At 30.8% G+C, this 15,099-nt stretch overlaps 2 protein-coding genes across 2 annotated transcripts; both read left to right on the plus strand.

Moving 5' to 3' along the window:
- Positions 1-4,136: 4,136 nt before the first annotated feature.
- LOC124927422 (probable rhamnogalacturonate lyase B) lies at positions 4,137-8,780 on the plus strand. The gene is made up of 15 exons (XM_047467826.1): positions 4,137-4,316; positions 4,409-4,533; positions 4,642-4,701; positions 4,792-4,911; positions 5,000-5,119; positions 5,202-5,343; positions 5,814-5,984; positions 6,060-6,215; positions 6,892-6,998; positions 7,077-7,167; positions 7,236-7,377; positions 7,456-7,612; positions 7,692-7,808; positions 8,257-8,383; positions 8,465-8,780. Exons 1-15 carry the CDS (start codon positions 4,155-4,157, stop codon positions 8,708-8,710), a joined length of 2,043 nt encoding a protein of 680 aa, XP_047323782.1. The 5' UTR covers positions 4,137-4,154; the 3' UTR covers positions 8,711-8,780.
- A 277-nt stretch (positions 8,781-9,057) lies between these two features.
- Positions 9,058-12,807, plus strand: LOC124924169 (probable rhamnogalacturonate lyase B). Its single transcript, XM_047464244.1, has 14 exons — positions 9,058-9,207; positions 9,294-9,418; positions 9,493-9,552; positions 9,634-9,753; positions 10,363-10,482; positions 10,571-10,712; positions 10,893-11,063; positions 11,169-11,324; positions 11,388-11,494; positions 11,573-11,663; positions 11,744-11,885; positions 12,016-12,172; positions 12,245-12,361; positions 12,444-12,807. The coding sequence occupies exons 1-14, from the start codon at positions 9,058-9,060 to the stop codon at positions 12,805-12,807; spliced, it is 2,022 nt and encodes a 673-aa protein (XP_047320200.1).
- Positions 12,808-15,099: the final 2,292 nt, after the last annotated feature.

A 15,099-nucleotide genomic window follows, 5' to 3' on the forward strand; every position in this document is an offset into this window, starting at 1 on the left:
GAATTCTTGCAATTTACATTGCTTTCCTTAACTCTGTTCTGATGTATATTAAACTAATAAGAAGAAGAAGAGACAAATAGAAAGATGACATTAGATGAGCAATTTTCGATCTGCAGACGCTGAGTGTGGTATGTTTATGAGCTAGGAATGTAAAGGTTCACATCATACAATCATCTGGTAACTTGCTTACTTTGCTGTAACAATTTACAGAATACTTCGTCAATAAATTTACAGAATTCTTGCAATTTACATTGCTTTCCTTAACTCTGTTATGATGTATATTAAGAAGAAGAGACAAATATGAAGAACTACTCTGAATCCTTGCATATTTTGTCATCTGGTTTATGGTAGCTACTCTCGGTCTAAATTTTGGTGTAAAGGAGGTGACACTATTTTTGTCGGAGAGGTTAAATTTAGGTTTTTCTTCTTCCAACGATTTTGTATATTCTTAATGATTGAGTTATGAAAACACATTTTGCAGATGAAGATGATATGGAATGACTCTAATGGACGATCTGGACCAGATGGCCTAAATGAAATTAAAATCTTAATTTTCATCTACACAACATGTAAACATAACTGATCACTTTTTATTACAATTATATAGATTTAAAAGGAAGATTTCAGCACGTCTTAAAAGCATGTGGGTATAGAAGTCTTTGTCTAAACTTGGTGTAAAGGAGGGTGACAACGTTTTTTGTTGAAGAGGTTAAATTTAACTTCTTCCAACGATTTAGTATCTCTTAATGATTGTTATGAACACATTTTGTAGAACACCACTAAATTTACATTAAAAAATTTCATTTTTAACATTAAAAAGAACAAAACTTATAAAATTAATAAAAAAAATTAAAATAGTGTAAGTTCATGTTTATATTTATAAAAGAATATTTAGTTCATATAAGTTCCTTTATTTATGTAATAAATATTATTAAATAAATAAAAAAAATATTGTAAGTTCATGTATATATATTTTCTTTTAATATAAATATATATTTTTTTATTATTAATCTTACATAAATATTCATTTCATTATATATATAACGATGCTTAATAAAATAAATGGAGGGTGCTCACATAGGCTTATTATATTTTTTAAACATTTTATAACTGTTTCTCTCTTATCATAATTACCATTTATTAATTTATCTTACTAATTTCTCTTTCCTAATTATTATTTTTATTATTTTATCTTAATATAAAAAAACATTCAATTTAATAAATGAAAAATTAGACATAAATAAGAGAAAAACGTTAAATTTAATAAACAATAAATTAATAGGCATTAAACATAAATAAGAGAAAACCAATACAAATATTTGTAAATTTTTCTTTCTCTCACATATTCCTTCTTTCACTTTTTGGTTTCTCACCTATTCATTTTATTTATGATTTTGGACGGGCGAGACACTATCATACATTAGATGAGCAATTTTCGATCCGCGGACGCTGAGTGTGGTATGTTTATGAGCTAGGAATGTAAAAGTTCTCATCATACAATTATCTGGTACCTTGCTTACTTTGCTGTAACAATTTACAAAATATTTCGTCAATACATTTACAGAATTCTTGCAATTTACATTGCTTTCCTTGACTCTGTTCTGATGTATATTAAACTAATAATAATAAGAAGAGACAAATAGGAAGAACTACTCTGAATCCTTACACATTTTTTGTCACCTGGTTTATGGTAGCTACTCTTGGTCTAAATTTTGGTGTAAAGGAGGTGACACCGTTTTTGTTGGAGAGGTTAAATTTAGGTTTTTCTTTTTCCAACGATTTTGTATATTCTTAATGATTGAGTTATGAAAACACATTTTGCAGATGAAGATGATATGGAATGACTCTAATGGACGATCTAGACCAGATGGCCTAAATGGAATTAAAATCTTAACTTTCATCTACACAACATTTAACATAACTGATCACTTTTTATTACAATTATATAGATTTAAAAGGAATATTTCAGCACGTCTTAAAAGCATGTGGGTATAGAAGTCTTTGTCTAAACTTGGTGTAAAGGAGGGTGACAACGTTTTTTGTTGAAGATGTTAAATTTAACTTCTTCCAACGATTTAGTATCTCTTAATGATTGTTATGAACACATTTTGTAGAACACCACTAAATTTATATTAAAAATTTTCATTCTTTAACATTAAAAAGAACCAAACTTATAAAATTAATAAAAAAAATTAAAATAGTGTAAGTTCATGTTTATATTTATATAAAAATATTTAGTTCATATAAGTTCCTTTAGTTATGTAATAAATATTCCTAAATAAATAAATAAGAATATTGTAAGTTCATGTATACATATTTTCTTTTAATATAAATATATATTTTATTATTATTAATCTTATATAAATATTTCTTTCATTTAATATATAATGATGCTTAATAAAATAAATGGAGGGTGACATCCACGCTCTACCACACCACACATAGGCTTATTATATTTTTTAAACATTTTATAACCGTTTCTCTCTTATCATAATTACCATTTATTATTTTATCTTTACTAATTAATTTATATTTTATTTTACTAATTTCTCTTTCCTAATTATTATTTTTATTATTTTTATTATTTTATCTTAATATAAAAAACGTTCAATTTAATAAATGAAAAATTAGACATAAATAGGAGAAAAACATTAAATTTAATAAACAATAATGTAATGGACATTAAACATAAATAAGAGAAAACCAATACAAATATTTGTAAATTTTTCTTTCTCTCACATATTCTTTCTTTTATTTTTCGGTTTCTCACCTATTCATTTTATTTATGATTTTGGACGGGCGAAACACTATCATACATTAGATAAGCAATTTTCGATCCGCAGACGCTGAGTGTGGTATGTTTATGAGCTAGGAATGTAAAGGTTCTCATCATACAATCATCTAATAACTTGCTTACTTTGCTGTAACAATTTACAGAATACTTCGTCAATATATTTACAGAATTCTTGCAATTTACATTGCTTTCCTTAACTCTGTTCTGATGTATATTAAACTAATAATAATAAGAAGAGACAAATAGGAAGAACTACTCTGAATCCTTACACATTTTTGGTCATCTGGTTTATGGTAGCTACTCTCGGTCTAAATTTTGGTGTAAAGGAGGTGACACCGTTTTTGTTGAAGAGGTTAAATTTAGGTTTTTCTTCTTCCAACGATCTGTATATTCTTAATGATTGAGTTATGAAAACACATTTTGCAGATGGAGATTATATGGAATGACTCTAATGGACGATCTGGACCAGATGGCCTAAATGAAATTAAAATCTTAACTTTCATCTACACAACATTTAACACAACTGATCACTTTTTATTACAATTATATAGATTTAAAAGGAAGATTGCAGCACGTCTTAGAATCATGTGGGTATAGAAGTTTTTGTCTAAACTTAGTGCAAAGGAGGGTGACACCGTTTTTTTGTTGAAGAGGTTAAATTTAACTTCTTACAACGATTTAGTATCTCTTAATGATTGTTATGAACACATTTTGTAGAACACCACTAAATTTACATTAAAAATTTTCATTCTTTAACATTAAAAAGAACAAAACTTATAAAATTAATAAAAAAAAAATTAAAATAATGTAAGTTCATGTTCATATTTATTTAATTCATATAAGTTCCTTTATTTATGTAATAAATATTCTTAAATAAATAAATAAAAATATTGTAAGTTCATGTATATATATTTTCTTTTAATATAAATATATATTATTTTATTATTAATTTTATATAAATATTTTTTTCATTAATTAATTATATATATATATATATATAAATATATATATATATATATAAATATATATAAATATATATATATATATAAATATATTGAATTAAATATCATATAAAAACTTTATTTATATTTTTTTCCGTACAACGTAGGATATTTTACTAGTTATAATAACAACGTAGAGGTGTGAAGTGAACGATTTTCATACAAAATAATTAAGATATGGACTCACTCAATCCAACCTAGTAAAATTTGTCTCTATTCATTTGACAATTATTTGTATGCAAATATTGTCTCTATTCATTTGACAATTTTTTTTATGCAAATATATATATATATATATATATATATGTCAATTGCAATGAACCAATGCAGCCATGGCAGAAACAGAGGTCTTCTTTTCTATGTCATATTTCTTCTATATCTCAACCTTCTTCTTCCTCCTGTTAGAAGGAAAACTCCAAGCCATTCCACATTTCTCCGATACGGTTGAACGCAGCGTTTGCGGCAACGATTCGACGGCGTCAATAGCTGATCACGTCAAGCTGTTGATTAAAGACGACACAGTTAGTTCTTCAGCAATATCCTTTTCCAATGTACTATATATAGATGATAGATGATCGATGTTTAGATTAATCGTCACAAATTTTCTCTACAGGTGTTGATAGACAACGGAATTCTCCAGCTTATATTCACGAAGCCTGGAGGGAGATTGATCGGCCTTCAATATAATGGAATTGATAATTTGTTAGAGCTTCACAATCCTAGTGATTTGAATGGAGGGTTAGAACTTAGTTAAATATGAATATCTCATCATTTTGTATTTTTAACATTGATTATAAGAAGACTGCGCCAAGTGTTTGATAAAATGCCTGCTTCAATATTGTGCAGGTTTTGGGATCTTAATTGGAGTGAACCCAATAATTCCCGCATCAGTGGTCAATTTGATGGGCATGTCTTTATCTATTTCTTGTTTTTAATTGATTCCATCTCTATTGTGTATTGATTATTGACCATGAATTGATCATTGATCCTCTGCAGACTTAACGCAACTAGCTTTGAAGTTATAGTTGAAACAAACGATCAGGTTGAATTATCATTCCTTAGAACATGGGACATCTCACAGAAAGGCAGGATTTCCCCATTGAATGTAGATAAGAGGTTTTTAATTTCTTATAACTTTCAAATCCAGTTCTTGATCTGTTCTTAAATAACAAGGACAATGATGATCCGTTAATGTCTTAACTAGGTTTGTGATGCTTCGTGGTTGCTCAGGCTTTTATTCTTATGCAATCTATGAACATTCAAAGGATATGCCTGCTTTCAATCTTTTCACAACTAGGATTGCCTTTATGCTCAGTATTGACAAGTAAAATAACAAGCTTCTTCTCCATCACTTGACTAATTTGAAATAGTCATTAATATTGACATATTTGAACACTGTTTTTTAGGTTTCATTACATGGCAATGGCAGATAACAGACAAAGATTTATGCCGAGTCCTTATGATCGGTTGCCCGGGAGAGGTCAACCACTAGCCTACAAAGAAGCAGTCAAGCTCGTAAATCCACTTGAAGAAGAATTCAAAGGAGAAGTATATAATTCATCCTATTCCAATATACTAAACACAGCTTATTATTACATTTATTGTGTTTCTTTGATCATGAACTATCTATGGGGTGTTAGATTTCTTAATATCTTTACGGTAAAAATCTATAATGAGTTGCTTAATTTCTGTGAAGATCTGATGATTAAGTCTTTTAACCTTTTATCCATAGTCAGTGAGTGTTATTAGAGAATAAAACCTCTACATTTTAGCATGATAAGATGTATATAATAAGTATAATATCTATATAGGTTGATGACTTAGTCCTAATATGCTTATTTTCTAGTTTGACCATAGTAAATGAGGTGTGTGTCTTTACACAAATATATCACATAATTATTATAGATGTCTACTTAAGTCGCTTAAGTTTATATCGTAATAAATCATTTTAATTGAGCTTAATCTTTGTTACGTTAACAAATAATATATGTACCTAAATGTTAAAATTCAAACACCAGGTTGATGACAAGTACCTTTATTCAACTGAGAATAAAGACAATCACGTTCATGGATGGATTTGTCAGGACCCAGCTGTGGGATTCTGGCAAATCACTCCCAGCAATGAGTTTAGAACTGGCGGGCCATTCAAGCAGGACCTTACATCCCATGTCAATCCAACAACTCTTGCTGTACGTTTTAATGTATATACTGAGTCTTGAATCAATTTTACTTTCAACATTGATATGAATTTCTTGTGCAAACAGATATTTGTCACTCCACATTATGCTGGAAAAGATCTTGCTGTAAAACTCAAAGAAGGAGAGGAATGGAAGAAAGTGTTTGGTCCAGTCTTCATCTATCTTAATTCTGCAAAAACTGGAGCCGAAGCATTCTCCCTTTGGGACGACGCTAAAATACAGGTTTTATCATAGATTGCATTCAATCTTATATGGTTAATATACTTTATGATAGTGTTTGATGATACAACTTGTCACTTAATTTAAATATAAGTTCATTCGATAATTGTTATCTAAATCACTTAATTCGGTATGTTGTGCTAGACTTAACTCAATAATATAATAGGAACTTACAAAAGAGAACTTTAACCCTAGCAAGTTAATCAAATTACATTGTTATAAGGTAAAATAATTATTTACTACGAACAAGTTGCGATCCATACAGAATGCACAGTGGTGTTGATTATGGTAGAAAAACAAGAGATTAGAGTTTGGGTTGCCTGATCCCTTTTGATCTCTAGCCTCACATTCTTGAGCTCGTTTGTACATGTTTTTTTCATTGATTCTTGTTGAGTTTTGTTTTGTGTTATTAATTTTTAACGAATTGTTTTTTGCTGGGCTGCTTTCACCACATTTATGTGTCCCTCGCGCGTAAATGTTTGTTTAATGAAATTGATGTATTTTTTCAAAAAAAATAGTCATTTATTTTCCGACATTAGTTCAACAGTGTTTCAAATCAACTTACATGTCAATTTCTTAATATTCAAATATTTTCATTTAGTTTATATTCAACGTTTATTTTTAGACACTTACATTCAGAATATAATTTCCAGTTTTATCAGCCTTTTATTGTATTCAGATGAACTCTCAAATCAAGAGTTGGCCATACACATTTCCAGCTTCAAAAGATTTTCTACAATCTGACAAAAGAGGCAAAGTCATTGGTAGATTACTTGTTGAAGACAGGTAAAACTGTAATTTGTAATTCTTTTAAGATTTTTTTCTCATTATGAGGTAACTCTTACGAAATTTAAAGTATATTAGTTATTTGAGCGATGCAAACATCGTTGCGAATGGCGCTTATGTTGGGTTGGCCACACCAGGAGACGTCGGTTCATGGCAAAGAGAATGCAAAGTATGTTTTAATTTAATCTCCATTTGATCAAAATAATTAAATGCAATTAATATATCTTCGTATGACAGGGCTACCAGTTTTGGACTAGAGCAAATGAAGATGGTTCTTTTGTCATTGAGAATGTACGAGAAGGAAACTATAATCTCTACGCATCAATCCCCGGTTTCATCGGTGACTATAGACACGATAGTGATATAAACATAACTGGAGGTTGTGATTTTGACTAACTTAATTTATTGATAACATAATTATGTTCTTGTAAATCTTTAGTGATCTTTCTTTAAGCAGGCGATGCTATCGAGTTGGGTGATCTTATCTATCATTCTCCAAGAGACGGTCCCACATTATGGGAGATTGGCATTCCTGATCGTTCAGCTGCTGAATTCTACATTCCCGACCCCAATCCTCTATACGTAAACAAGCTTTACTTAAATCATTCAGACAGGTATGGTCAATCCCTTTTATTTTGTTGATAAAATATTTAAATCCAACACTTTTTGCCTTCGATTGTTATATGCATGCAGATTCAGGCAATACGGGTTGTGGGAACGATACGCCGAATTATACCCCGATAATGATTTAATATACACAGTAGGTGTCAATGATTACAAGAAAGATTGGTTCTTTGCTCAAGTAACCAGGTATAGTTTTCAATTTCAGAGATTGCAAGATATAGTGCCTTTCATTTCTAGAGTAAATGAGATTTCCATCAGGATCCAGATGAGATCAAGTTTGTAAACCATTTGAAAACACTTTCTGGAGCTAGATCTGGATCTGGTCAGGATTTAGACAATAAAATTACAACAAATTTATGAATATAAGTCTAACTAATTTGTGTCAAAACATTATCTCATCTAAATCATCAACGCTCGAATGATTTTTTTGAAAAAGAAAAGTTTCCAAGAAATATTGTTTACGTTTTCTTGTCTAAATTCAGCTCCAGCTCTAGCTCCAAATGGGCAGTCAAACACAAATTCAAAATTTTATTATTGGTTTATCGTATGGATCCGGATTCAGATTTGAGAAACTGAAAGTGTTTCCAAAAGGGACAGACAAAAGTTCATTTGAAGTTGTCTCTCTTATGCATAGAAAAATTAGCGAAAAATCATACAATGGAACTACATGGCAAATCCGGTTCAAACTCGAAAATGTGCATCGAACCGACAACTATACATTGCGGTTGGCATTAGCATCTGCCCACGTGGCGGAGTTAGAGGTAAGTTTATTTTGTTTAAGCGCAATTAGTTAAAATTCCCCACAATGTCTTATATCTCGAGGAATCACAATATTTTCAAAGGTTCGGATTAATGGCAAAGAGGAAGAGTCGAGTTTGCTTTCAACGGGAGTGATTGGGGGAGACAATGCTATTGCACGACATGGAATCCACGGGATATATTGGTTGTTCAATGTGAGCATTCCACCTATAATGTTGATGAAGGGACAAAACACAATTTTCTTGGCACAAGTAGGAGGGGGGAGTCCTTTTAAAGGGTTAATGTATGATTACATTCGCCTTGAAGGACCTCCATCTCAGTTTGTCTAAATTTTATAGGATCCTTTTTCAAACACCTTGTAACAAATCTCATTATAAAAATATGTGATTTATGATTAAAAGGAAATCCTATAAATATATCTTTTATTCTACCAAAACTTTTACTTTTTAGATTTGGTCTATCTTTTCGTTTAGTTTATTACTACAATTTTATAACTAAAAGTAGTTAATTCAATCCTATCAGATTATGAGTAGATTTCTTTCCTAATTCATTTTCAGAATAAATGTCATCTTCATTCAGTATTATGATTCTTATATCATATTAAAATTTTTAGTTGAATAAGCATTGTCTCTATATAAGATTTACATGATTGTGTGAATATCTAAGACAACCAGCCATGGCAGAAACAAAAGTCTTATATATCTTTTTCTTCTCCGCGTTCTTCCTCATAGTAGATAACCTTTGTTTTGCCGAAGCAGTTGGAGGTAGCAGTTGCAGCAAGAACTCGGCAGGGGCTGATGTGAAACTGTCGATTCAAAATGATAGAGTAATTTGTTCGACGATCATTTGCATGCTTAATTTATTTTATGTTGTATTAAGTGTGATTATGCATAATTTTTTTCATTATGGTAGGTTGTCGTAGACAATGACATTGTTGAGCTTACTTTTACGAAGCCGGGAGGAGGATTGATCGGGCTTCGGTATAATGGAATCGATAATTTGTTGGAGGTTCATGCTCCTAGTGATTTGAATGGAGGGTAACTTATAATAATATGAATCTTGTTCTTTCTTTTGTTTTTTATTAGATTAAAGGATGATTATTTTTTTTTAGGTTTTGGGACCTTAATTGGAGTGAATCCAATGACACTGGCATAAGTGGCAAATTTGATAGGCATGATCTTTTTCTATTTTTGTACCTATTAATTGATTCAATCGATCTCAAATGATCATCGTCATGATTCCATGTATGCAGGCTAAATGCAACTAGATTTGAGGTTATAGTTGAATCAAAAGATCAAGTGGAATTGTCATTTAAGAGAATATGGAACATTTCACAGCAAGGCCAGATTGTCCCATTAAATGTAGATAAGAGGTATTAATTTGCACATTTGATGATTTCATAAAAATCAAACTTAATGTGTTTTTAGTGAAAATCAAATTCGTAACATTTGGTATTTTAAGCACGACTTTTAGCTGTTGTCACTTGAACTATTCTAATGGTTAACTTCCCAATCAAATAATTCTTCTTGTTAATGAAATGATTTACAATGTGAATCTAGTTAGAAAATGGCTTGTGACGATTTTTCTCTTCTTTGATCATGGTGAAAATTTTATTGAAAAAAATGCGATAGTATCTTATGCGTCACACCACATTTCTCTAGTACCAACTAATTTGTTTATTTAAAAGAGCGAAATTACGAAATTCGTAAAGGAACACTAGACTGGCTTATTCAAGTCAATCATGAATTAGTCAAATGAAATAAAACTACAAAGAAGTGTATAAATCATTGCTCCAAGTTAGCATTTGCAAATGATCTTTAGGTCAACTTTAAACTGAATTTTTGCAAAAGAATTGTTTATTAGTTGTTCGTGTCTAAATGGGTCGGATTTGATCTAAAGCTTAGGTGTGGTTTGTTTAAATTTCAGATATTCAACAATGTTAATATAAACTAACAATTGTTCAATGGATCATGTCTCCTAGGTTTGTGTTACTTCGAGGTTGCTCAGGTTTCTATTCATATGCCATCTATGAACACTTAAAGGAGATGCCTGGTTTCATCCTCTTCACAACTAGAATTGCATTCTTGCTCAATTCTGAAAAGTAATTAAACAAGATTATCCATCCCTTTACTAAATAGTAAATATTAAGGGTCATTAAATTAAATTGACATATTTAATGTTTTTATTAGGTTTCATTACATGTCGGTGGCGGATAACATTCAGAGATTCATGCCTAGTCGTATTGATCGGTTGCCCAATAGAGGCCAAGAACTAGAATATAAAGAAGCAGTTCGATTAGTAAATCCGGTTGAAAAAGAATTCAAAGGAGAAGTAAGTATTTACTATATTATTTTAAAGTTAAAAACATGTATTATTAAGATTTGTTACAAAATACAACTTTCGTGAATGTAACATACATAACAACCCTAATTTTGAAGTATTCACAAAAAAATCAGACTAATGAAAATATGAAATATTTTAATCATTCCAAAAATTTTGCATTTTTTCTAGGTCGATGACAAATACTTCTACACATTAGATGACAAAGACAACCGAGTTCATGGATGGATTTGTCAAGAACCGGCTGTGGGATTCTGGCAAATCACTCCGAGCAATGAGTTTAGAACTGGAGGGCCTTTTAAGCACGATTTGACATCCCATGTCGGTCCAACAACTCTCGCGGTAAGAAACCACATCTCTTTTCTTTTTTACTATGTTAAACGCATTATTCAAATAATACAAACAATGTCTATAACACGTCTTATATGAATTTCTTTGAACAAACAGATATTCTCTACTCCCCATTATGCTGGAACAGATCTTGGAGTAAAAATCGAAAAAGGAGAGGAATGGAAGAAAGTATTTGGACCGGTTTTCATTTATCTTAATAAAGCAAAATCCGGAGCTCAAGCATTCTCCCTTTGGGACGACGCGAAAATACAGGTTTATTTTTCTTTTCGAAATGGCGAAACCATTAATCTATAACATGTCATTTATTGTATTCAGATGAAAACTGAAGTCCAAAGCTGGCCATACACATTTCCAGCTTCAATTGATTATCCAAAATCTAATAAAAGAGGCAAAGTCAGCGGAAGATTACTAGTTCAAGACAGGTAGAATTTCATATTCAAACTATTTAAGATAAAATTTTCATTACAAGATTATTATTTCATTGATTTAAATTCGATTAGGTTCGTGAAGGACACAAACATCACTGCGAAAGGAGGTTATGTCGGGTTGACCGCACCAGGAGATGTTGGTTCATGGCAAAGAGAATTCAAAGTATTATGGTTTAACAAAATCAATTAATTAATTAATCTCATTTTATAAAAAAAAATCATTAGTATTTCTACATGTGACAGGGCTATCAATTTTGGACAAATGTAAATGACGACGGTTCTTTCGTGATTGAAAATGTACGAGAAGGAATCTATAATTTGTTTGCGACAGTCCCCGGGTTCATCGGGGACTATAAACGCGATATTTCAGTAAACATAATCGCAGGTTGTTACTTTTTATTATGTTTCCATGCCCTAATTGTCCGTTTTAGATTCAAAATTGATGCAATTTTTGCGTAAATTGTTGATTTACACATAAAAAAAATTGTTTCTCAAAAACTGTTTACCTTAATCAGGTGGCAATGTAGTGGTTGGTGATGTTGTTTATCAACCTCCACGTAACGGTCCAACATTGTGGGAGATTGGTTTTCCGGATCGTTCTGCAGCCGAATTCTACATTCCTGACCCCAATCCTCTGTATAAAACCAAAACTTCCTTAAACAACTCTGACAGGTAAGTTGAATGTTCTTTCTTTTTTCGAAAACACGTTCAAATTCACATTTTGTACACTTTTGTCGAATGCAGATTCAGGCAATATGGGTTGTGGGAAAGATACACCGAATTGTACCCAATTAACGATTTAGTTTACAAAGTTGGTGTGAGCAATTACAAGAAAGATTGGTTCTTTGCTCAAGTAACCCGGTATATTTTTTTCCTTTCTCCAATAAATGCAACTTTTGCGTATGCTTTTGAAAGTTGATTTGAAAATATCTAATGTGTATAGCAAAACTAGCGCGAATGTATACATTGGAACTACATGGCAAATTCAGTTTAAACTCGGGAATGTGATTCAAACCGGAAACTATACATTAAGATTGGCGCTTGCATCAGTTCACATGGCAAAGTTAGATGTTCGGATTAATAATATAGATGAAGTTTCGCCATTGTTTTCGACGGGACCAATTGGTGACGACAATGCGATTGCTAGACATGGAATTCATGGGCTATATTGGTTGTTCAATGTGAACATTCCACATAGAATGTTGATCAATGGAGAAAACATAATATATTTGACACAATCAAAAGGTAGAAGTCCTTTTAAAGGTATAATGTATGATTACATTCGTTTAGAAGCACCAAAACTTTAAATTTTTGTTAGTTAACTTTTAATAATATTAATATGAGATAGGTAATAAAAATAAAGTTGTAATGCAATATAATTCTGGTTATATTAAAAACTAAATTTATGCAACAAATCTAGTTAAATAACATTTTTTGAAGTGTTAATAACTCTTTTAATATAAAATAACAAGTTTTGTGTTCATATTCCATTTTTAATAATTGTGTATTTTTTATACTTAATTGTATTATTTTTTAACCAAAAACTTTGCATTTTTATCTTCTTTCAAATTTGATAAATACAATTTACAAACCAACATTTATTTATATAGAATTCAACAAACAAAAAAATCACTTTACTTTTTCAATCACTAATTTTTTAACATTAATGTAATCAACAATAAGATTATCTTTCATCAAATTTTGATTAAGTTTGAAATGCTATCTTTATTTTATACTTTCATCAGAATTCACCTTAGAGGTTGTTTGATATTGGGATTTTAAGACTTTTTATTGACTCTTTTTTAAATTTGTTATTTGATAAAAAGGTGAATTATTTTTGATTTTTTAGGATAAATTATTAAAATAAATTTTTCATTAAAATTAAAATTTAATAAAAGTAAATATATATTTAATTAATGAATGAAATAGTTTTATAGTTAGAATTAAAATGATATATATATATATATACAATTATTTTTTTTAATCTAAAAAGTAAATTGAGAACAACTCAAATAAAAATAATCTTCCTTAAAAGTGAGCTTTTTCATTAAATTTAATATTGTGAACTGCTATGAACTAAATTATGAACAAAAAAAAATTAATCACAAATTTATAAAAACATAACAAAATAATTAATAGAGAGACAATATCCTGACTAATGGAATATCAATCATTCAATTTTTATTTTATTATCCAATTACGCAATTAAATATGGAGAATATGTAATTTTGCACAACATTGTGAAATTACAAATTTGCCATCCATATATAAATTAAACCTAGGCGGCTATATTCTCCATTCGCTAATACCGTTCTCCATTTTTAAGTTATGATTTACAAATAAATTTGAGAGAATTGATTAATTTTGTAGGTAACTCATGGATTTGGTTTTAATTTATGATGGGTTTTTACATTTTATTACATTGATTTATTAGAATTGTTAAATTGCAATTTAACTAGGAGACCTAGTTTTGTTCGGGCGAGCTTTTTACAGCTTTACTCTTAAATATTAATACTAAACATAATCAACGAGCACAAATACCGAAGTATAACAGTCCTTTCCAAATCCTTACAAAGTATTGAAGAGAGTCGGTCGGGTGACTTATCGGTTGTCTCTTCCAGACCGGTTGAAGATACATCCAACATTCCACGTGAAAGTCGGGAAGATGCCACATGGGTACGTATTACTAACCCATGACACGGAGAAAGCCGAGAAGGTTAGCCTAGCGGAGGCATCCGACCGAGTGACATCTTCCCGGCTTTCTCTGTGACATTGGACTAGGAAGTCCGTGCGCCTGTTCTAGACAATGTGACCGGTTGTCATGTGATCTAGAATCTGGGGCACCTTCTTCTCGGTCTCATATTGCACCACGGGTGTTGCTCGCCTAGCCTGAACCCATGTGCCATCGGCCATATACTCGTAGAACTTCTTCAAAAAGCTCACGTGGAATGTTGAATGGATCTTCATCCGGTCTGAAAGAGACAACCGATAAACCACTCGACCGACCCTCTTCAACACTTGGAAAAGACTGTCATACTTCGGTATTAGCGCTCGCTGTCAATTCTTAGCGCTAATCCACTTCCAAATTTGTGGAGTCAGCTTTAACAAGACTTAATCTACGACCTGGAACTCCACTTCTTATCTGCCCGCATCAGCATACTTCTTCATACGCTTTTAAACTTTCTCCATGCTCTCCCGTGCCAAATCCAACATCTCTTGCTTGAGTTTGGCGAAGCGATAGGAAACAGGACAATCACCCCCACCATTCTTTAAAGCCACTGTGTGCGGGGTATTGGGCTCAATACTATCTCAAACACACTCTGGCCCAGACAAGTGAGCAGCTAAACCAAATTTTTTTATTAAATTTAAATAACTGTCTTAACATAATTCATGATCTTTAATACTAGGCATTTAAATTAAATAAAAATAAATTCTAAAAAGGTAAATTAAATTTTATACACTTTTCTTAGCCAAATGAAAACAACCCATTATGGGTCTATGTCAAATTGTCAATCATCAAAGTCACTCTCTTGCTCAAGGATTGATAGTTCCAAACAGAACAAATCCAAATAAATATTCTTATAAAAAGTCAAGACAGT

Source organism: Impatiens glandulifera, chromosome 2 (genome assembly GCF_907164915.1).
Source record: "Impatiens glandulifera chromosome 2, dImpGla2.1, whole genome shotgun sequence".
NCBI classification, from domain to species: domain Eukaryota; kingdom Viridiplantae; phylum Streptophyta; class Magnoliopsida; order Ericales; family Balsaminaceae; genus Impatiens; species Impatiens glandulifera.